Source organism: Culicoides brevitarsis, chromosome 3, assembly GCF_036172545.1.
Source record: "Culicoides brevitarsis isolate CSIRO-B50_1 chromosome 3, AGI_CSIRO_Cbre_v1, whole genome shotgun sequence".
Lineage (NCBI taxonomy): Eukaryota > Metazoa > Arthropoda > Insecta > Diptera > Ceratopogonidae > Culicoides > Culicoides brevitarsis.
The window spans coordinates 6,100,354-6,122,996 of NC_087087.1; the positions used below are offsets into that span (position 1 = coordinate 6,100,354).

At 28.4% G+C, this 22,643-nt stretch overlaps 4 protein-coding genes across 5 annotated transcripts; 2 read left to right on the forward strand and 2 right to left on the reverse strand.

Moving 5' to 3' along the window:
• Positions 1–62: 62 nt before the first annotated feature.
• On the forward strand, positions 63–9,638 carry LOC134835606 (Fanconi anemia group D2 protein homolog). 2 transcript variants are annotated; one of them, XM_063850493.1, is made up of 5 exons: positions 63–256; positions 308–402; positions 459–1,109; positions 4,640–5,596; positions 6,884–9,638. In XM_063850493.1, the coding sequence occupies exons 1-5, from the start codon at positions 143–145 to the stop codon at positions 9,585–9,587; spliced, it is 4,521 nt and encodes a 1,506-aa protein (XP_063706563.1). In that variant the 5' UTR covers positions 63–142; the 3' UTR covers positions 9,588–9,638. The 2 variants fall into 2 exon arrangements, with proteins under 2 accessions (XP_063706563.1, XP_063706564.1); XM_063850494.1 differs by having other exon boundaries at positions 63–253.
• A 1,216-nt stretch (positions 9,639–10,854) lies between these two features.
• Positions 10,855–11,935, reverse strand: LOC134834759 (uncharacterized). The gene is made up of 3 exons (XM_063849532.1): positions 11,695–11,935; positions 11,502–11,634; positions 10,855–11,445 (listed from the first exon to the last, which is right to left on the reverse strand). Exons 1-3 carry the CDS (start codon positions 11,865–11,867, stop codon positions 10,930–10,932), a joined length of 822 nt encoding a protein of 273 aa, XP_063705602.1. The 5' UTR covers positions 11,868–11,935; the 3' UTR covers positions 10,855–10,929.
• A 983-nt stretch (positions 11,936–12,918) lies between these two features.
• On the reverse strand, positions 12,919–15,401 carry LOC134834320 (UPF0415 protein C7orf25 homolog). Its single transcript, XM_063848942.1, has 2 exons — positions 15,238–15,401; positions 12,919–13,924 (listed from the first exon to the last, which is right to left on the reverse strand). Exons 1-2 carry the CDS (start codon positions 15,382–15,384, stop codon positions 12,971–12,973), a joined length of 1,101 nt encoding a protein of 366 aa, XP_063705012.1. The 5' UTR covers positions 15,385–15,401; the 3' UTR covers positions 12,919–12,970.
• Positions 15,402–15,560: 159 nt separating this feature from the next.
• On the forward strand, positions 15,561–22,578 carry LOC134833243 (ran-binding protein 16). Its single transcript, XM_063847503.1, has 13 exons — positions 15,561–15,578; positions 15,866–15,940; positions 16,005–17,722; positions 19,314–19,458; positions 19,528–19,675; positions 19,736–19,889; positions 19,944–20,134; positions 20,547–20,758; positions 20,816–20,954; positions 21,014–21,091; positions 21,149–21,356; positions 21,937–22,056; positions 22,117–22,578. The coding sequence occupies exons 1-13, from the start codon at positions 15,570–15,572 to the stop codon at positions 22,232–22,234; spliced, it is 3,315 nt and encodes a 1,104-aa protein (XP_063703573.1). The 5' UTR covers positions 15,561–15,569; the 3' UTR covers positions 22,235–22,578.
• The last annotated feature ends 65 nt before the right edge of the window (positions 22,579–22,643 follow it).

The following is a 22,643-nucleotide window of genomic DNA, read 5'->3' on the forward strand; positions in this document are numbered from 1 at the left end:
CAAAACTGATGAAAGAATGCCGGAAATGTGCTTTGGGACGTGCAACTGGGTTAAAAATTGACAATAACAAAAGGCGGTCTTGTGAAATTCTTCAATTTTTGATAATTTTTAATTGAATTTCGGGCAAAAACGCAGCTTTGAGATGTTCAAAGCGAAAAAATCGCGACCTTTGCTCAGCCAAAAGAGTCAAATTGGGGCGTCGCAGTCTTCAAACACGGAAAATGAGAGTGAAAACATTCCTTTGGGACAGCAAGTGGTAAGTTTTTCATCAAAATCTTACTGAAAATTCATTAAAAACCTTTTTTAGACCTCAAAAGATGATGAAGATTTATTTATCGCCCCAAGTCAGGAAGTTAGTTTGTCATTTCATGACATGAGATCCCAAAGAAACGACAGAAGACGGTAATTTTTTTCATTTTTAACCCAATTTTAATCGTTTTAATGCCTTTTTCTTGCAGTTTCTTGTCTCAACGAAGTCAAGCTCGTTTCACTTTGAGCCAATCTCAAGGAAATTTGACCTCAAAACGCATCCCGAAGACTTATTTTGAGCAAATTCTCACACAAACGGGCGTTTCGTACGAAAACGACGTCTATTTGCTCGACTGTGACGTCTTCCGTTTCCAATCTCTGCTCGACGATGCCATCACAAAAGCCGACAACTACCCACAAAACGTCGCCATCATCGTTGAAGACATCAAAACGATCTTCGCCATGCCCGGAGATGAAGAACGGCGAAAATTAATGGCAACAGTGCACTTCAAATATCCCTATTCGGAGGAAAATCCCGAGCCAGTGGTGCACGAAAGCATCGGAAACAGCATGTTAAAGTTTTTGTTGCAAAATTTGAGGCTTCAGAAGCAAATGTTCACAGTTTACTTTCGAGAAGTCGCAAAAAGGGCAAAACCCACGAATGAAGCGGAATTTCGGGAGTTTGCGGTGATCGTTGAACAGATGCGAATGGTGAACTTTCGCGAAAATTCGGATTTTATTTATGCGAAATACTTTGAAATACTCGCGGAATGCAATGTGAGGGCACGAGAAACGTTGATTTGTGGCATTATTGATTTTGTGGAGCAAAGAAAGCATACAGCTGCGATGGAACAAATTATGTAAGTGATTAATTTATTTTATAAAAGTAATTTTTTCATCAATTGTTCGATGAAATTTTTCTATTTTTTTTTTTTTTTTGTATTTAAAATTTTATCAGGTAATTTGAAATTTTTTTTTTCAAAAGCTTTCTAAGTTTTTAAAATTAATTATTATTTTAAAACTAAATTTAAAATTAAATTTTTAAAACATGTAAAATAATTATTTTTTATTTTTCAAATTTTATTTTTCTTTAAATTTATTTTTTTATAATTTTATTTAATTTTTAATTAAATTTTATTTTCTTTTATTTTTTTAATACATAAATTTTTAAAAATTATTTCTTTCTTATTTAAAATTATTTTTTTTTTTAATTTTTACTTTCAGTAAAAATTTTTTTTTCAGTTTCAATTTTTTAGCAGTTTTGAGTTAGAAAATGATTAAAAATGATAAATTAGAGCTCTCTGACAGATTTTTATCCATTTGGAGCAAAATTTGACAAAAAATGCTTTGACACAGTTTTTGACACAGTTTTTTTGCTCTTGATTTAGTTTTTAAAACAAAACTATGTCAAAGGAAAAATTTTTTTTCAGTTTCAATTTTTTGGCAGTTTTGAGTTATAAAATGATTAAAAATGATAAATTAGAGCTCTCTGACAAATTTTTATCCATTTGGAGCAAAATTTGACAAAAAATGCTTTGACACAGTTTTTGACACAGTTTTTTTGCTCTTGATTTAGTTTTTAAAACAAAACTATGTCAAAGGAAAAATTTTTTTTCAGTTTCAATTTTTTGGCAGTTTTGAGTTAGAAAATGATTAAAAATGATAAATTAGAGCCCTCTGACAAATTTTTATCCATTTGGAGCAAAATTTGACAAAAAATGCTTTGACACAGTTTTTGACACAGTTTTTTTGCTCTTGATTTAGTTTTTAAAACAAAACTATGTCAAAGGAAAAATTTTTTTTCAGTTTCAATTTTTTGGCAGTTTTGAGTTAGAAAATGATTAAAAATGATAAATTAGAGCCCTCTGACAAATTTTTATCCATTTGGAGCAAAATTTGACAAAAAATGCTTTGACACAGTTTTTGACACAGTTTTTTTGCTCTTGATTTAGTTTTTAAAACAAAACTATGTCAAAGGAAAAATTTTTTTTCAGTTTCAATTTTTTGGCAGTTTTGAGTTATAAAATGATTAAAAATGATAAATTAGAGCCCTCTGATAAATTTTTATCCATTTGGAGCAAAATTTGACAAAAAATGCTTTGACACAGTTTTTGACACAGTTTTTTTGCTCTTGATTTAGTTTTTAAAACAAAACTATGTCAAAGGAAAAATTTTTTTTCAGTTTCAATTTTTTGGCAGTTTTGAGTTAGAAAATGATTAAAAATGATAAATTAGAGCCCTCTGACAAATTTTTATCCATTTGGAGCAAAATTTGACAAAAAATGCTTTGACACAGTTTTTGACACAGTTTTTTTGCTCTTGATTTAGTTTTTAAAACAAAACTATGTCAAAGGAAAAATTTTTTTTCAGTTTCAATTTTTTGGCAGTTTTGAGTTAGAAAATGATTAAAAATGATAAATTAGAGCCCTCTGACAAATTTTTATCCATTTGGAGCAAAATTTGACAAAAAATGCTTTGACACAGTTTTTGACACAGTTTTTTTGCTCTTGATTTAGTTTTTAAAACAAAACTATGTCAAAGGAAAAATTTTTTTTCAGTTTCAATTTTTTGGCAGTTTTGAGTTAGAAAATGATTAAAAATGATAAATTAGAGCCCTCTGACAAATTTTTATCCATTTGGAGCAAAATTTGACAAAAAATGCTTTGACACAGTTTTTGACACAGTTTTGCTCTTGATTTAGTTTTTAAAACAAAACTGTGTCAAAGAAAATATTTTTTTTCAGTTTCAATTTTTTGGCAGTTTTGAGTTAGAAAATGATTAAAAATGATAAATTAGAGCCCTCTGACAAATTTTTATCCATTTGGAGCAAAATTTGACAAAAAATGCTTTGACACAGTTTTTGACACAGTTTTTTTGCTCTTGATTTAGTTTTTAAAACAAAACTATGTCAAAGGAAAAATTTTTTTTCAGTTTCAATTTTTTGGCAGTTTTGAGTTATAAAATGATTAAAAATGATAAATTAGAGCCCTCTGACAAATTTTTAATGATTTAAAATGCTTTAGTTTTTGACACAGTTTTTTTGCTCTTGATTTAGTTTTTAAAACAAAACTATGTCAAAGGAAAAATTTTTTTTATCAATTTTTTGGCAGTTTTGAGTTAGAAAATGATTAAAAATGATAAATTAGAGCCCTCTGACAAATTTTTATCCATTTGGAGCAAAATTTGACAAAAATTGCTTTGACACAGTTTTTGACACAGTTTTTTTGCTCTTGATTTAGTTTTTAAAACAAAACTATGTCAAAGGAAAAATTTTTTTTCAGTTTCAATTTTTTGGCAGTTTTGAGTTAGAAAATGATTAAAAATGATAAATTAGAGCTCTCTGACAAATTTTTATCCATTTGGAGCAAAATTTGACAAAAAATGCTTTGACACAGTTTTTGACACACTATGTCAAAGGAAAAATTTTTTTTTCAATTTTTTGGCAGTTTTGAGTTAGAAAATGATTTGGAGCAAAATTTGACAAAAAAAAATGACACAGTTTTTGACACAGTTTTTTTGCTCTTGATTTAGTTTTTAAAACAAAACTATGTCAAAGGAAAAATTTTTTTTCAGTTTCAATTTTTTGGCAGTTTTGAGTTAGAAAATGATTAAAAATGATAAATTAGAGCCCTCTGACAAATTTTTATCCATTTGGAGCAAAATTTGACAAAAAATGCTTTGACACAGTTTTTGACACAGTTTTTTTGCTCTTGATTTAGTTTTTAAAACAAAACTATGTCAAAGGAAAAATTTTTTTTCAGTTTCAATTTTTTGGCAGTTTTGAGTTAGAAAATGATTAAAAATGATAAATTAGAGCCCTCTGACAAATTTTTATCCATTTGGAGCAAAATTTGACAAAAATTGCTTTGACACAGTTTTTGACACAGTTTTTTTGCTCTTGATTTAGTTTTTAAAACAAAACTATGTCAAAGGAAAAATTTTTTTTCAGTTTCAATTTTTTGGCAGTTTTGAGTTAGAAAATGATTAAAAATGATAAATTAGAGCCCTCTGACAAATTTTTATCCATTTGGAGCAAAATTTGACAAAAAATGCTTTGACACAGTTTTTGACACAGTTTTTTTGCTCTTGATTTAGTTTTTAAAACAAAACTATGTCAAAGGAAAAATTTTTTTTCAGATTCAATTTTTTGGCAGTTTTGAGTTATAAAATGATTAAAAATGATAAATTAGAGCCCTCTGACAAATTTTTATCCATTTGGAGCAAAATTTGACAAAAATTGCTTTGACACAATTTTGAAGAAAAAACTAAGTCAAGCCCGTTAAAACCCGTCAAGGAAAAAATTTTTTATTTTTTTTTTTCATAAAATTTATTTAAATAATTTTTATAATTTTAAATTTATTTTTTTTATTAAAATTTATATTTTTTTCAGGGAAAACATTGCATCTCCAGATGAACTTTTCACTCCGAAACATCTCGCAACATTCGCAAATTTATTACTTTCCACGGAAACGCTCAACAAAGTCCGTGAAAAAGTCATCGCCTACATCAAAAACGGCGCCCCGAAGCAACTTTTGTACGATTTGGTCAGTTTCATGGCAAAATTAAATCCCGACGAGACCGAAACGTATCACGAAGTCGTCACTGAGATCCGCGACGCCGTAAATTGGTGCATGGAAGACTCGGAAACGAAAATTTCGCTCTTCAATCTCGTTCGTCGCATCGTAAATCGCTGCGATATCTCGCGTCGCAACTGGCTCAAGTCAATTTTGTACGTCACCAATGCGCGCGATCACAAAATTATCGATCCCGTGGTCTGTTTCATGATTGGCCGGAGCGAAGATGACTTCACGATGATCGAGACGTTCTTCAAGAAACGCGTTCGCGAGAAATTCTTCACAATTGAGCTGCTGCAGCAAATGTCGCGACATGCGATCGAAATTTTGCCGGATTACATCACGATCATGACGGATCTCTTTCGAAGTTGCTTCATTGAACGCGATAAAATTGTGTCGTTTTTCGGCGCAATTGGCTTTCGGATTTTGTTCAAGATGAATATCACGCAGTTCGATCATCGGTATCCGTTGCAGACGTTAATTCGACTCGCTTGCATGAAATCCAGTGATTTGCCGTTCTCCGGAGACAACGATGTGCGAACGAATTCGCTGGAATTGCTGCTCGAGATTAAAAGACGCTTGAAAAATCAAGCAGATGGCGGATTTGCGCAAGTTGAGAGGATTTTGGATCGCAGCGCTGTTTTGAGTATCGATCAATTTCGCATTGTGATCAAACTTTTGTGCAGTTTGGCGTATGACGGGACAGGAAATGAGCATTTAAAGGGGGATTTGGATCTGATGGCGCCCAAATATGTCACGAATATGCATTTACGGTGAGTTTTTATTTTATTTATTATTTTTAAAATAATAAAAAAATAATTTTCAAATTATTCAAATAGGTATTTCTAAATTTTATAAAGAAAAAAAAATTAAAAAAATAAATTTTAATTTTTCTTAAATTTTTTTACGGATTTTGTCATTTTTTTTAAAATTATAAGAATTTAATTTTTTATTTATTTTTTTTTAAATTAAATATTTTAATTTGCTAAAACAAACAAAATTAACAAAAGAAATTGATAAAAAAATTTAAAATATTAAAAATTTACAAACTTAAATTATTTTTTCAAATTTTGCATTTTTTTTAGAAAATTTTTAGAAATATTGATAAATTTAAATAAAAACTTAAAAAAAATTTAAGAAAACCGAATTTTTATTTTTTTTTTAATTTCAAGAAAATGAGTGAAGTAAATTAAATTTAATTTTAAAATTATAAAAGATCATAATAACTTTATAAAATTTTTAATTTATTTATCAGAAATCTTTAAAAAAATTGAAAAAATTAAAATAAAAAAAATTAAAATTTTATAAAATTTAAAATAATTAATTAAAAAAATAAATTAAATTAATTTTAATGTTAAATATGTAATTAAAAAAAATTGTTAATATTTTTAATTTTTTTTTCATAAACTAAATTTATTTTAATTCAATATAATTTATTATTTTAATTTATTTTTTAAAATTTCAGATAATTTTAATTTTTAGAATTTAGGTTTTTAATTGTTTTTAAATAATTTTCAGAAAATTTCAACTTGAATTAGCTAAATGCGATTTTCAAATTTTTAACGAAAATTTTTTAAATTGAGACTTTATTTTTTTTTTAATTTTAAATACTAAATTAAAGAAAATTTCAGCTTTAGAATTGGTTTTAAAATTTTTTTCAATTAAAAATAAAAATTTTCTTTAAACCCGGAATTATTTTTAAAAATAAAGTATTAAAAATTAATTTTCAAAAAAAAAAAATTAAATATTTAAAAATTATTTGAATAATTTTAAAAAATTTTTAAAAATCTTTTGAAAAAAATATTTAGAAAAAAATATTTAAAATTAATTTTTACAAAAAATTTTACTTTTCATTATTTCTTTTTTAAATATTTTAAATTATTTTTTTTAAGAAAAATAATTAAAAATTATATTTTAAAAAAATATTTAAAATAAAATTAATTTTTTTTTAATAATTTTTTTTAAATATTTTTTTTATTGTTTTAAATAAATAATTTTTTTAATTGTTTTAAATTAATAAATTTCTTTTAAATTTTTAATAATCATTTTTTTTCTTTCAGCGTAAAGTTACAAGGCATCATCGTCGTCTTCCAAATCTTAAATCGAACAATGTGGACCGAAAATCCCGACACAGACGAAAGTCTCCAGATGAGCCATGACAGCAACAGCACAATTTCACTGAGCCAAATCCCCAATGACGCCGATTTATCGAACGCGCGTCTCATCAAACTCACTTTAAAGTCCTCCGAGCAAATGATCGACGCCCTCATGTTATTCCACGACGAATTAGCGACAATTTTCTCGCCACGGAACAAAAGCCCATCATTCGGCGTTAACTACAAATTCGTAAAATGGCTAACGGATCAAATTCTGAACACATTTCAGGAGGGCTTCGTTGTCACGGGATGTCCCGAAAGCGTGGGCGAAACCGAAGTTGATTATTTTTTCAACATAAACGACGTCAACGACGAAGGCGACACAATTAACGAAGATGCCTTGGATATCGGGGTGAATATTGCTGGCGTTCTCTTAAATCGAAGCGATTCTTCGTCAGCAACGACTGCAATTCAACTGATGTGCCCAAATTTCACTGCTTTGGCGGCAATTACGTATCGTCGGTACAACACGAGCCTCGAAACGATCAACGCGCTGCTTGGATGTTCGCTCGTGCTGCCGAAAAATTTCAACGACGAAGAAAAATTCTTGGAAGAACATCAAATTATGGCCATTGACATGTACTTTCATGTCGCAAATTGGTTCAGATGCGTCATTTCTGCCTTTATAACGCAAAATTCGGAAGCCACAAAGCGAAAAGTGCTCAAAAGAATCAACCAACTAATCGAAATCGAAGCTTCTATCAAGTATTTGTTGCAAAAAGTCGATCCCGGATACGAAGCGCCGCCCACAACGTTCCAACTGCGCGACGATTTCGCCTTTGCCAAACCTTTCGGGCTTCCAAAACGCAAAAAGGACGAAAGTGACGACGAGGAAGATGAAGAAAACCCGGAAAATCCCGAAAATTCAAAGAAAAAATCAAAAAAATCAAGGAAAAAGCAAAAAACCGACGAAGATCCCATCACAGAATTCGACGAAGAATCCCTTAACTTGAATTTGAACGAAACCACAGGAAATTTAAACGTCCGTACGCAATTTAATATCGCCACGCAAGGCACCCAAGCACCCGAAGTCGTCAAACATCGCGCCAAATATTGGTTCAGCTACGGAAAACAGGAAAAATATCGCCAACTCGACATCGATATCATGATTTTGCTCGAAGAACCGCTGGAAATCGTCTATCCCGTACCCGAAAACGAAGTCGGAAACAATTTAACACTACAAGAACTCAAATTCGTCCTCGCTGACTTAATTTCCAAGACGGAATCTCTCGCTGGCGTCAAAAAATTCCGCGGGGATCAACAAATTCAGCGCATTGCATGCGTTCAGGCGTACATGCATGACCTTGTGATGTCCTTGAAGCACGTGATTCGCTTCAAAAATCAACTTTCCGCCTTTGTTTTGGACAAAATTCGCGAAATGAACTCCGACAGCAGCGCTGAACGGTTCAGCGACTTGCTGAATCACGCAAAAATCTGTCTTGGATCGTGCTTCCATCTGTTGGCGGGAATTTTTTCATGGCCGAATTTCGTTATTGATGATTATCAAGAGCTTTTGAGGACTGCGATGAATGCAGTTTTGGAGAAAAATGACGAAAAAAGTTCATGTGACTCGTTGGAAGAGGTCCTGATTGAAGAATTAGCGGAAAAAACTTTAGAAAAAGTGATCGGCGATGAGCCAAGTGTCATGGATTTGCGTTCGGCGGTTCATTTATTGCATTTAGTGAAAGCTCTGGCCCATTTTGCTGAGGAAAAAGACTCGTTAATTGTCGATTTGGCGGAAAAATTGCTCAAACGTGAGTGGTTTGCGTTAGATGGCACCAAAGAATGCACCAAAAATTCGGATATTTTGCTCACCGAGATCCTCAAGTGTTTCACTCGCGATATGGAACTCCCGAAACTCGAAGAAATCCTGAATTTCGCCGCTTCCGAGATCATCGGACTCAAACAAAAAACCGATTGGATGCGAATTTATCCGAATTTCAACCGACAAAATTGCACAATTTTTTACCGCGTGATGGCAGTGACGTGCGAACAAGCGATGAAGCATTGCGTCGCCACAGTCGTTCGCACAAAAGATCTCCTCGAGTGCTGGATGCGATGTTTCAACGTGCTCCAAGTCTTGCTGATGATCAACGAGGAAAATCCCATTTTGACAAATACTTCGACATTTTTGCGCGTTTCTCACTCGATAATGCGGATTTTTCGCAGTTCCGGCGTCAAAAGTATCGAAAAAATGGTTCATCGGAATCAGCAGTCGGTGCAAGATTTGCTGAAAGCCATGCAAAAAACGACGCGATTTTTGCACAGTTTGTCCGTTGATTCGAAGGCAAAGTCGAATAGTCGGGCGTTGAAGCAAGTTCCGAAAGTTCGAGAGTTAATGGAGAAGTTGGTGCTTGAAGTGAAGTCGGCAGTTGCGGGAAATCACGCGTTAAGTGGGTTTTGGGTCTCGAATTTGGCGAACAAAGATGTTTATGGGGAGAAAATTTTGTCGCAGCTTTCGCAGCAGATCGAAAATGGGCAAGAAGAGGAGGAGCAAGAGATTGAAGATGACTTGAATTCGCCGGAAAATAGCGAAAATGAGGGTGAAAATGAAGAAACTGTGAGCGGGGCAAGTGTTGTGTCGAGACCAAGTAAAGTTTTTGATTGAATTTGATTTTTTGTAAAGAATTTTAATAAATTCTTTTTTTTTTTGCAAGGAGAAAAAGTTCATTTTTAATTAATTTTGTTCATTTAAAGACCCTGAAGAATTCATTTTGTTCATTTTAAGACCCTAAAGAATTAATTTTGTTCATTTTAAGACCCTAAAGAATTAATTTTGTTCATTTTAAGACCCTGCAGAAATAATTTTGTTCATTTTAAGACCCTGAAGAATTTTTTTTTAACTTTAAGATCCTGAAGAATTAATTTTGTTCATTTTAAGACCCTAAAGAATTAATTTTGAACATTTTAAGACCCTGAAGAATTAATTTTGTTCATTTTAAGACCCTGAAGAATTTATTTTGTTTATTTTAAGACCCTGAAGAATTAATTTGTTCATTTTAAGACCCTGAAGAATTCATTTTGTTCATTTTAAGACCCTGAAGAATTAATTTTGTTCATTTTAAGACCCTGACGAATTCATTTTGTTCATTTAAGACCCTGAAAAATTAATTTTGTTCATTTTAAGACCCTGAAGAATTAATTTTGTTCATTTTAAGACCCTGAAGAATTAATTTTGTTCATTTTAAGACCCTAAAGAAATAATTTTGTTCATTTTAAGACCCTAAAGAAATAATTTTGTTCATTTTAAGACCCTGAAGAATTAATTTTGTTCATTTTAAGACCCTAAAGAATTTATTTTGTTCATTTTAAGACCCTGAAGAATTTATTTTGTTCATTTTAAGACCCTGAAGAATTAATTTTGTTCATTTTAAGACCCTGAAGAATTAATTTTGTTCATTTTAAGACCCTGAAGAATTCATTTTGTTCATTTTAAGACCCTGAAGAATTCATTTTTGAAGAAATAATTTTGTTTCATTTTAAGACCCTAAGACCCTGAAGAAATAAAGATGAAGAAAATTTTGTTCAAGAAATTTTGTTCATTTTAAGAAATAATTTTGTTCATTTTAAGACCCTGAAGAATTCATTTTGTTCATTTTAAGACCCTGAAAAATTAATTTTGTTCATTTTAAGACCCTGAAGAATTCATTTTGTTCATTTTAAGACCCTGAAGAATTAATTTTGTTCATTTTAAGACCCTGAAGAAATAATTTTGTTCATTTTAAGACCCTGAAGAATTAATTTTGTTCATTTTAAGACCCTGAAGAATTAATTTTGTTCATTTGAAGACCCTGAAGAATTAATTTTGTTCATTTTAAGACCCTGAAGAATTAATTTTGTTCATTTCATAAAATAATAATTTTAATTTCTGACGTTTTTGATTGAAATTTATTATTTTTTTCTATAAAATTTGAACAAAACCTACTTATTCACGTAAAAAAATTCTAAAACTAAAAAGATTTTTTCATTCCTGTTATCGGAAGTGACGAAATGAACCAATTACATGCATCTTTAACACTCTCTGCTTCAACTTCGCTACTTTCAATCTTCAAATTCGTCACTTCCGAACAAATTTTCATCATTTTACAACAATTTTCATCCTTTTTCTCCTCTGCTTCCTTCAACAAAACCTCCAAACAGACAGTTTTACAATTTTTTGGCAGCTGAAATCCCGGCATTGGTCTAAAAAACTCCTCAACACTTTGATTTTCGCCCGATTTCCGCAGTAACAGAAATATTTTTTGACTTTTTCCATCGATTTCTGTTGAAATTGCTTCCGAAAGAGCCAATTGACGCGAAAAATTCATTATTAAAGAGACATTTTCGCGTTCGTGACTTGAGCAATAATGATTTTGGTCGACTTTGGGTAAGCGAATCACAAAGGCATGCTTCAAGCTGAAAATTGTCGAGCCGAATCCGATGACGACTTCTTTTATCACAGTTTTTTTGAACTCTTTTATCACATTCTACGGGAGAAAATCATTAAAAATTAATTTTTTGAGTAATTAAAGACAATTTTTACTTCTTTAATTGTGGAAATGGCATCAACGATCCCTTTTGCTGCCTCAAGTTGCTTACTTTGCATCGAAGAACTCCAATTTTGGGCATTTTTGGGTTGATTTTCTTGATCTTTTGTGGCTTGACGAACGCGTTCCCTGCAAAAAATTACAAATTTTTATTAAAAATCTTTGAAAAATTAATTTTTGAGGACTTACTTGAACACGGGAAACCCAAAAGGAATCTGCCCGGAGAATAACATGATATTTTCGAGTGTTGCATTTACGAGTAAGGCAGCTTGAGTGGGAGTTATGAAAGTTTTTGTCAAGTTTATCACACAATTTGTCACTCCGCGTTGCTTTGAGACAGTTTTTGAGGCGTTGGAATCCATTTTTGGGCTGAAAAATGAAGGAAATTCTCAAAACAGAGCGAAAAATCAAAACAAAAAACCGTTTTTGTGTCTTTTGCGAATGTTAATTGGGTTTAAAATTGTCCCACGCTTCATTTTAAATTCAAAAAAAAAAAAAAAAAAATAATTTCAGTTTGTTTCAAAAAAAAATAATTTTAATTTTTTTGCTTTAATTTACTATTTAACAAAAAATCTGAAAAAAAATAATATAGTGAATAAAAAATATTTTTTTAAAAATTGAGAGAATAAATTAAAATATTTTTTTTTAATTAAAAAAAAATAATTTTTTTTTTAAATTAATTTTTAATAAAAAAATATACTTTTTCTTTGAAAAATAAATTTTTGGAGAAAATTTAATTGAAAAATCAAAAAATTTAAATTTTTTTTGTATAAAATTTTTTTTTTAATTTTTTGATTAAAATTAAAAAGTAATTTAAAAAAATATGAAAATTAAAAAAAAAATTAAAGATTTTTAAAAAATAATTGACTGATAATACAAAAAAAAAATTTTTTTTTATTTCTGACAATTCAAATTAAATAAAAAAAAATTGAAAAAAATTATTTTAAAAAAATTAAAATATTTTCTCGACTGATATAAGAACTTTTGTGCCATAATTTTAATCGAAAATCTTAAATAAAAAGATTTTAATTTAATTTAATTTTTAATTTTATTTACAAAAATTTAAAAATAATATTTAAATATATTTATTTAAAAAATTAAAAATTAAATTAAATATTTCTTAAAAATTATTTTCTGAAATTATTTAAATAATTCAAAAAAATTATATTTTATTTTCTGACGATTTAAATAAATTATTTTTTTTGAGAAAATTGGTTTGATATTTCAAAAATAATTTTTTTTTTGTAAGAAAAATAATTTTAATAAATTTTTTCTTTTAATTTGGTAACAGATTAAATTAAAATAAATAAATAAAAAAATTTTTGTAAAAAAAAATATTTAAAAAAATTATTTTAAATATTAAAAGATTTTTCGAAAAAAAATTCGATTGAAACTTCAGATTTTTTTAACAAAAATAATTTTTAATAATTTTTTTTGTTCTAATTTATTTACAGAAAGTCAATTTTTAGTGCTTCAGTTCTTTCAATTCAGTCAACGCTCGTGCCTCATGCAGAAAAACGGGAATATCGAGTCCTCCTTGCATCTTCACGGAACGATAAAAGCCCTCATTTGAGGTCACAGTGATCGCTTTGTGCACAATCCCAAAGGAAAAAATCTTCAAACTCCGCTCTTTGACCTGTGCCGTGATCAAAACATCACAAAATTCCTCGGGAGTCTCTTCCGTATCGGGCAGTATTGAAATTGACTCGAGAAATTGCTTCGCGCGTTCCTTCTCCTGCGGTCCTCCGAGAAAATTCAGGATGTCAGTGAAGGATTTTACCGCCGTCTCGCAACAAATCAACTTTTTATCCTTGAAAATCGCGTCTAAAACGGGCTTTACGGGATTTTTTCGCTCCATTTCCGCTTGTTGGTTCAAAATGTGATCGCCAAACTCGCAAAAACTGAAACCGTTTGTCAAATTTGAGGTATAAGCGATCAACGTGGTCACATCCAGGTTCAAAATATCGATTTCTTGCGTGACGTTTTCCTCTTTTTTCGTCGGTAACTCATGCAAACTTCGCACTTCGACGCCAATTTCTTCCAAATTTGCTTGGAGCTCGGCATCGATTTCGTTCGCGAATTGGAAAATTACTTTGGGAGCGTGATACAAGTGCGGATTGAGTTGTGCGGCGTCAACAATGTCTTCGGCTTGATCGACGATGCTGCGTGCCATGTAGCTGCCTTTTCCCTCGACAGTGTCTTTGATGGATTTGGAGTTGCGAGCGATGACTTTGATCCAAGTCGCCCCGTTATCACAGACAATGTCAATTCGGAGAGTTTTGTCGCAATTCGTTATGGGAATTGGGTAATCGACAGCTTTCAGGCCTCGAACTTGGCGCAAGACGAAAACGAGAGATTTGAAGTACGTGAGATTCGAACACATTATGTTGCTGATTTGGATTTTTCCATTGTTTTTCACCTGAAAAAAGAGAAAAAAAAAGGTAAGATTTTAAAGAAGGATTTTTAATTCAATTAATAAATTTATTAAATTTAAACCAAAAATAAACAAAAAAAATAATTAAATTCTTTATAAAAAAATAATTTTTTTTTAAATTTTTTATTAAAATTTTAATTAATTTTTTTTAAAATAAATTTTAATTTTTTTAAATTAAAATTAAATTTATTAGATAAAATTTGAAAAAAAAATTATTAAATTTTAATTCACAAAAATTAAAAAAAAAAAATTCTTAAATTTTTGAACATTAATTTTATTTTTTATTAATTGAACATTTTTTAAAAATTTCCAAAGGAAAAAAAATAATGAACAAATATAATGAATTTATCGATTTTATTTTCTTTTTTTATAAAAAAAATTAAAAAGACTTAATATTTTCAAAAATCGTATAAATAGTTAATTTTTTTTCAATTTTTAATTAAAAATGCTTCAATTACAGTACAAAATAATATTCATCTCATTAGTTTTCAAAATATAAAATTTAAAATTTAAATAAAAAAAAAATAAATTAAAATAAGAATATTAAAAAATATATAATTTAATTTAGAATGAAAATTAGAATAAATTTTTAAATTAATTTATTTAAATTTTAAAATTATTTAAAAAATTTATTGATTTTTTAAATTTTTAAAATTTTTTTAAAATTTAAATAAAAAAATTTTTGGTTTTAAAAAAAAATTAAATTTTATTTAGAAAAAAAATTAGAATTAATTTATAAATTAATTTGTTTAAATTTAAGAATTTTAATTTTATTAAATTTATTAAAAAAATTAAATAAAATATTTTTTTATTATTAAAAAAAACTTTTTAATTTATTAAATTTTATTTGATTGAAAAATAATTAAAATTTAAAAATTTAAAAATTCAAATTAAATTTTTAAATAAATGTTTTAAAAAAATTATAAAAAAATTAAATAATTTTAAAATTGAAAAAAATAAATTCATTAAATTAATTTTTGTAATTTAAAGTTATTTTTTTTTAATTAGAATTTTTTAAAAATTTATTAAAAATATTTTCTATTAAATTTTTTTTAATTTTGATGATTCGCATATCGTTTCGCAATGCCTTGCAAATAAATAAATAAACTTGCGAAACATTAATTTTTCACAGTCATTCAATAATTTTTGAATAATTTAAATTTTTATCAAAAAATTGTTCAAATTTTATCACAAAATTCGATAAATTTCACTTGAAATCCTTGAAATTTTTGCATAAAAAATTAATTTGATCAAAACTTTATGCAATCTCAGCAAATTATTTTTTTTTCAATTCTTACCTTTTCAAGAAACTTAATTTCCTGCCTAATTTTCCTCTCAACCTTATTAACGCCATCAACTTTTGCCAAATCCTTCAGCTCCTCAATCAAACTCTTTCCCAAACTAATTTTTTCCTCCGCAGCTTCAACCAATTTTTCCAATTCCATTTTATTTTTTTTTTGCCTTTCAGCCAAACCAAAACAAACTGAAATCACGCGGAAATCCCGATGAAATCTCATCACTTTCGACCGTCTCGCTGACAATAACAAGCGAAACTTTCGTGATTGGCTGAAAATTGTGCCGAATCGCGTGTTTCGACAGAACCCTCGTCATGTACGTTTAAGTCAAAATAATGGAGAATGTAAGTTTTTCAAATTTTTCCTGCTTTTCACATAAAAACTTCACTTTTTGACCGCAATTTCGAGCTAAAAATGTGCTTCAAATGCCCGCGAAACGTCGCAACATCGAAATTTCCTTTAAAAAATTGTTATTTTACCGGGATTTGCGTGTTTTACGTGCCGCTTGAGACGCATTGTTTTCGTTTCTTGTGATAAAGACTTGCTCCAAGCATTGCGAAATACGACAAAAATCCGAATTTTTACAATTTTTTGATGATTTTAATTAATTTTTTTAAAAAATAAATTGCAGCTTGCGGAAATACAGCGACTCGAACTCTTGTGCAAGCAACTTTACGAGGCCACAGATTCAGGAAATCGATCTCAGGTAATTTTTTGATTTTTTTTTCCTAAAAAAAATTTTTTAATTATTTTTTTTATAAAATTTTTAGGCAGAAAAGGCTTTGTTTCAATTCCAAGATGACCCAGAAGCGTTGGTCAAGTGTCAAATGTTGCTGGATCGCGGCGACAGCAGTTACTCACAACTTTTGGCAGCAACAACGCTCACAAAACTCGTTTCGCGCAACGTCCAAAGCCTCAGTTTGCAGCAACGGGTCGACATCCGGAACTATCTCCTCAATTATTTGGCGGTACGACCCGGTTTGCAGAGTTTCGTGATACAAGCGTGCGTCGTTTTGCTCGCGAAACTCACGAAATACGGCTGGTTCGACTTGTACAAGGAGGATTTCGTCTTTCGGAACATCGTCTCGGAGGTAAAAGAGCTTTTGGATAGCGGCAGTGTCACTTTGGGCATGATCGGCGTGCAAATGTTGTCCCAGCTGACATGCGAAATGAACCAAATCCCCGAAGTTGATGTAAATCTGACTTTTACGAAGCACCGGAAAATCGCATGTTCCTTCCGCGACACAAAATTGTACGAAATTTTCATTTTCGCGTGCGATTTGCTGGGCCGGGCACGTGACAACAGCAAAAATTTGAATTTTATGGATGAAGCACAGCACGGACTTATGACACATTTACTTAATTTGGCTCGAAATTGCTTAACGTTCGATTTTATCGGGACCTCAGCGGATGAAAGTGCCGACGATATGAGCACCGTTCAAATTCCGGCTAATTGGCGTCCCGCCTTTCTCGAACTCGACTCGTTGAAGCTCTTTTTCGATCTGTATCACGTGCTGCCGACACGTCTTGCGAGTTTGGCGCTTTCGTGCCTCGTGCAAATCACCTCGATACGCCGTTCGATGTTCAGCAACACGGAACGCGTCAAATTTTTGACGAGGCTCGTAAATGGGGCAACGGAAATTTTGAAAACTTCTCATGGGTTGAGCGATCCCGACAATTATCACGAATTTTGTCGCTTGTTGGCACGATTGAAGACGAATTATCAACTCGGGGAACTGGTTGTTGTCGATAATTATCCGGAAGCGATCGAACTTATCGCCAAATTCACCGTGCAATCGTTGCAAATGTGGCAATTCGCCCCAAATTCGGTTCATTACTTGCTTTCGTTGTGGCAACGAATGGTCGCGTCACTGCCATACGTGAAAAGCGTCGAACCGCATTACCTCGACAGATACACGCCCGAAGTCACAAAGGCTTTTATCACGTCGAAACTTGAATCTGTCCCGATTATCGTTCGTGATGGCTTGGAAGATCCCTTGGATGACCTTGGGATGGTTCAGCAGCAACTTGATCAATTTTCGACCATCGAGCGGTGCGAATATGAGAAAACCGTGGCGATAATAGTGCAACTTTTCGATCAAACTGCGGGCCGGTATCAGGAACTTCTTTCGAATCCCGCTGCGAATAATTCGGCAGACACGAAAATTGTCGAAGGGCAACTCACGTGGCTCGTTTACATCATTGGATCGGCGATAAATGGAAGGATGTCGTACCAAATGTGCGACGAGCAGGATATGATGGATGGCGATTTGATTATTCGAGTGCTGCAATTGATGACACTGACAGATTCGAGATTGCCCCAAAGTGGGTGTGAGAAGTTGGAGTTGGCGATTTTGAGCTTTTTGGAACATGCGAGGAAAATGTACATTAGTGAACACACGCAAAAGTTTGTCGTGTACAAGAGATTGTCGGAGGTGCTCGGGCTGAACGATGAAATTATGCTGTTGAGTGTTATTAGTAGAAAAATGTAAGTAATTTAATTTTTTATAATTTTATTTAATTAATTAATCTATAAATTTGCTCATTTTTATTTGATTTTATTAATTTTTAGTTTTTTTTATTTAATTTAATTAATTTATTCAATCAATTTTTATATTATTTTTTACATTTTTTAATTTAATTTAATTTTTATTAAATTTTTAAATTCTTTAAAATCATGAATTTTATGTATTTTTTTAAATATTTTAAATAAAATTATAAATTTATAAAAAAAAAAATTTAAATTTCATCTATATTAGGTACCAAAAATTTGAGAATTTTTAATTTGAAAATCTAAAATTATTTCAAATAAATTTCTTCAACATTTTTTTTTTATATATTAAAAATTTTAAGCTTAATGATATTTTATTTTTTTTAACAATTTATTAATTTAATATTTATTTTTTCATAGAGAAGAAATAATTTTTTAAAATAATTTATTAAAACAATTTAAATAAAATAAAAAAAAACTAAAAAATCAGCCAAAAATCTAAAAATTTAAAAAATATCATGAATAAAATTTTTAACTTTTATTTTAAATTTAAAAATAAAATTTTTACAAAAAAAAATATTTAAAAATCTAAAATTTTATTAAAAAAAATAAATATTTTTTTTACTTATTAAAAAAGTTAAGAATTTTAATATTTAAAAATATTCATGAACTTTTCGAAAATTAATAATTTTTGTAAACTATAATTTAAAAATTTCAATTAACAAATTTTACAAAAAATTAGAAAATTTTTAAAACAAATTTTTATTTTAAAAAAAATAAAATTTTTAAAATATTGAATTTAAAAATTTTAAAAAAAAATTTTAATTATTTTAAAAAATATTTTAAATAATTTTTTTTTAAACGAAATTCAATTTAAAAATTTAATAAATTTTTCGAATTTTTTTAAAAATTTTAAAAATTTTAAACATTTTGAATTAAATTTAAATTAAAAAAAAAATCAAATAATTTTAATTTTGTTGAAAATATTCTGAAGAAATATTTTTTTTTTTAATTTGACGAAATTTTATTAAAAATTAATAAATTTTTCGATTTTTTTAAAAGTTTTTAACTAAATTTATTTAAAAAAATTAAATCTTAAAATGAAAAATAATGTCAAAAATTAAAAAAATGAGTTAAAAAATTTTCAAATTATTGAATAAAATCAAATTTCAAATTTAATAATAATTTTAAAATATTTTAAAGAAATTTATAAAATTATTTTGTCTTGTGTACCTATCAAAAATTTTAAAAATTAATGAAATCATTTAAATTTATAATGAATAAAATATTAATTATATATTTTTATAAAATTTTGAAAATTATAAAGTTTAAATTTTATTCAAAATTAAAAAAAAACTAATTTTCGCAAAATTTTTAAATATTAGAAAAAAATTATTTAAAAAAATATATGAATTTGTAAAAAAAAATTTTAAAATTGCGATTTAAAAATTTATTAAAATTATTTAATTTTCCAAAAAATATTCTAAAATTAGTTTTGCAAAAATTAAAAAAAAAATCATAAATTTTGACGACTTTTCGTTAACTTAACTTTAATCTTAATAAAATTTTCTTCTTTTTTTTATTGTAGCATCACGAACCTCAAATACTGGGGACACTCTGAACAAATCATCCGCCGTACGTTAAATTTGCTAAATGATCTCACACTCACCTATAGTTTAGTGCGACGACTGATCAAACTAGATGAAATTCAATTTATGTTGAATAATCACACGGCAAGTCATTTAATTTTTCCAAATTTCCCTTTAAAAAAATTTTAATTAATTTTTTTTTTAAACTTTCAGAGCGAACACTTTTCATTTTTGGGATCAAATTGCGTGCTAAGCGGTTCTCGATGTCGCAGCATGTTCTATACGTGCTTGGGACGCCTCTTGATGGTCGATTTGGGCGAAGATGTCGAACGTTTCATTAATTTCATGACGCCTCTTACAAGTAAAAAAAATCAAATTTTAACGAAAATTTTTTAAAAAATTAATTTTTTGTATTTTTTAGATGCTTTTGACTCCATCGGCTCAATTATGATGGATACCAGCCAATTTCCGAATGACGAGATACGAAAAGCTCTCATTGGATTGTCGCGTGATTTGCGCGGAATTGCGTATGCGTTCAATGCCAAGCCGCCATATATGATGTTTTTTGATTGGATGTAAGATTTTTTTTTGGCAAAATTTGATGAAAAATAATTTTTAAAATTTTTTAGCTATCCGGATTACACTCCAATTTTAATTCGAGCCGTCGAATTGTGGGCTCACGATCCTTCAGTGACGACGCCAGTGTTGAAATTTTTCGCCGAACTTGTACAAAATCGTTCGCAACGCTTGCAATTTGATGTTTCGAGCCCCGATGGCATTTTGTTGTTCCGCGAAACCTCGAAATTGATTTGTTGTTATGGTAAGTTTTGAATTTTTTACTTATAAAAAATTTAATTTTGATGAAATTTTAATTAAAATAAATTTTTCAAATTATTATTAAAAAAAATTAAAAAATTTTAAAAAAAATTTAAAAATTTAAAAAATTTAAAAAATAATTTAAAGTTAAAAATAAAAAAATAATTTTTTAAAAATTAAAAATAATTTTTTAAAAATTAAAAAAAATTATTTAAATTTAAAAAAAAATTTATTTAAATTTAAATTTTTTTTTTTAATTAAAATTTATTTAATTTTTTTTTTAATTTAATTTTTTTTTAAATTTAATTTAAAAAATATTTATTTCATTAATTTAATGTAAACATATTTAATAATTTTTTTAGAAAAAATTTAAATTTTTTCATTAAAAAAATTAATTTTAATATTTTTTTTTTTAGGAAATCGAATTTTAACGATTGATTATCCGAAAGAGCAAGCGTACCCGATGCGACTCAAGGGCATGGCTGTGTGCTTTTTGATGTTAAAGGCCATTTTGTGTGGAAATTACGTGAATTTCGGCGTTTTCAAGTTGTACGGAGACAATGCATTGGACAACGTGCTCAATACAACCACAAAAATGATTCTCTCGATACCGCATAGTGATTTATTGGTAAATTTTTTGACATTTTTATCTCTTCAAAATTCTTTAAAAATTTTTTTTTTACAGGAATACCCAAAACTATCTCAAGCGTACTATATTTTGTTGGAATGTTTGGCTCAGGATCACATCACATACCTTTCGACGTTAGAACCGCAAGTATTTTTGTACATTCTCGAGAGCATATCGGAAGGATTGTCAGCCTTAGGTACGAATTTTGCCCATTTTCGGTTAAAATTTTCGATTTTTATGAATTTTTTTCGACAGATATGATGATTTGCTCTGGTTGTTGTTCCACATTGGACTTTATTGTTTCTTATATTTTCAAGCAGTTACAATTAAAAGGTGAGTTTTTGTCGATTTTCATTAAAATTTTATGATTTTTATTTTTTTTCTCGTTAGTTGCCACATTCCAAACCAAAAAATTAAATCGTCAAGGCGTTCCGCCCGAAAATAACATGTTCCTCAAAGTCATGGAGATGCATCCGGAGATTTTGCAAAATATTCTGTCAACGATGTTGAACATTATTATGTTCGAGGACTGCAAAAATCAGTGGGCAATGTCACGCCCGTTGTTCGTTCTCATTTTGCTGTATGAGGATTATTTCAAGTAAGTTTTTTTGCATTTCAATATTAAATTTATTTAAAATATTTAATATTTAAAAAAATTATAAAAAAATAAAAAAAAAAAAAATCAAAATTAATATTTAAATTAATTTTAAAATTAAATTATTTTAAATAATTTAATTAAATATTTTTATATTAAAACAATTAAAATTAAATTGTTTTTAATAATTTTATAAAAAAAAAAATCACAAGATTTATTTTAAAAATTTTAATAAAATTAGAATTAATTTTTTTTTTTTATTTTTATAGAAATTTTGAAGAAAAAAAAAATAAATTAAAAAAATAAATTTTTTTTTAATTTTAATTTTTTATTTTTTTTAATTAAAATTTTTAAAATAAATCTCTTAGAAATTTTTTAAATGAAATTAGAAAAAAAATTAATTTAAATTTATTTTGAAAATATATTTTTAATATTTTTTTTTATTTTTTGAAATTTGAAAAAAAAAAATTAAAAAATTTTTGGATTGATTAATTTAATTTTATTTTTTCATTTCAATAAATAAAAAAATAATTTTTTTAATTTATAAAATTATTAAATAAAATAATTTTTTTGTATTTTCCAGCCAATTACGTGAAAACATCATCCGCATGCAGCCAATTGACAAACAACAACCGATGGCACTCCTCTTCGAGACCCTCATGGATGGCGTTGAACGGAATTTATTGACTCGCAATCGTGATAAGTTCGTGTTTTCCTCCAAATTTCTTTGAAAAAAAATTTTTAACAAAAAATTTTCATTTAGGTTCACACAAAACCTTTCATTATTCCGTCGTGACATTTACGAATCGATGAAATCCTCAACGAATAACTTGAATAGCGGCACGGGAGCATCGCACGCCAACGACATGATTGTTTCATAGTAATTTTTAAGGCATTTCACGTCAATCAACAACAAAAACAACACACGGATGGATTTTGGAATAAATTGCACTTTAGTTTTAATTTTGTGAAGGAAGAGAGATTTTTTAGTCATTTTTTTTGTGAAGGAAGGCAAACGAGAGTTAGGACTCAGGAGAAATTAAAAAAAAAACACATAAATTATGAAATTTTTTCAAAAAAGCGGAATGATCCTATCGATATATATATAAAAGCAAACATGTAAACATAAGAAAATTAAGGAAACCACGTTATATAACTATATGTTTAATAAAAAATAAAAAGAAAAATAAGAAAATTGTATGAATATAAGGAGAAATATAAAGATGCGTAATCTACTATTTCTAGAAGAAAAAAAAAATAATAAAATTTTGTTTTTTTTTCGCGTCATTT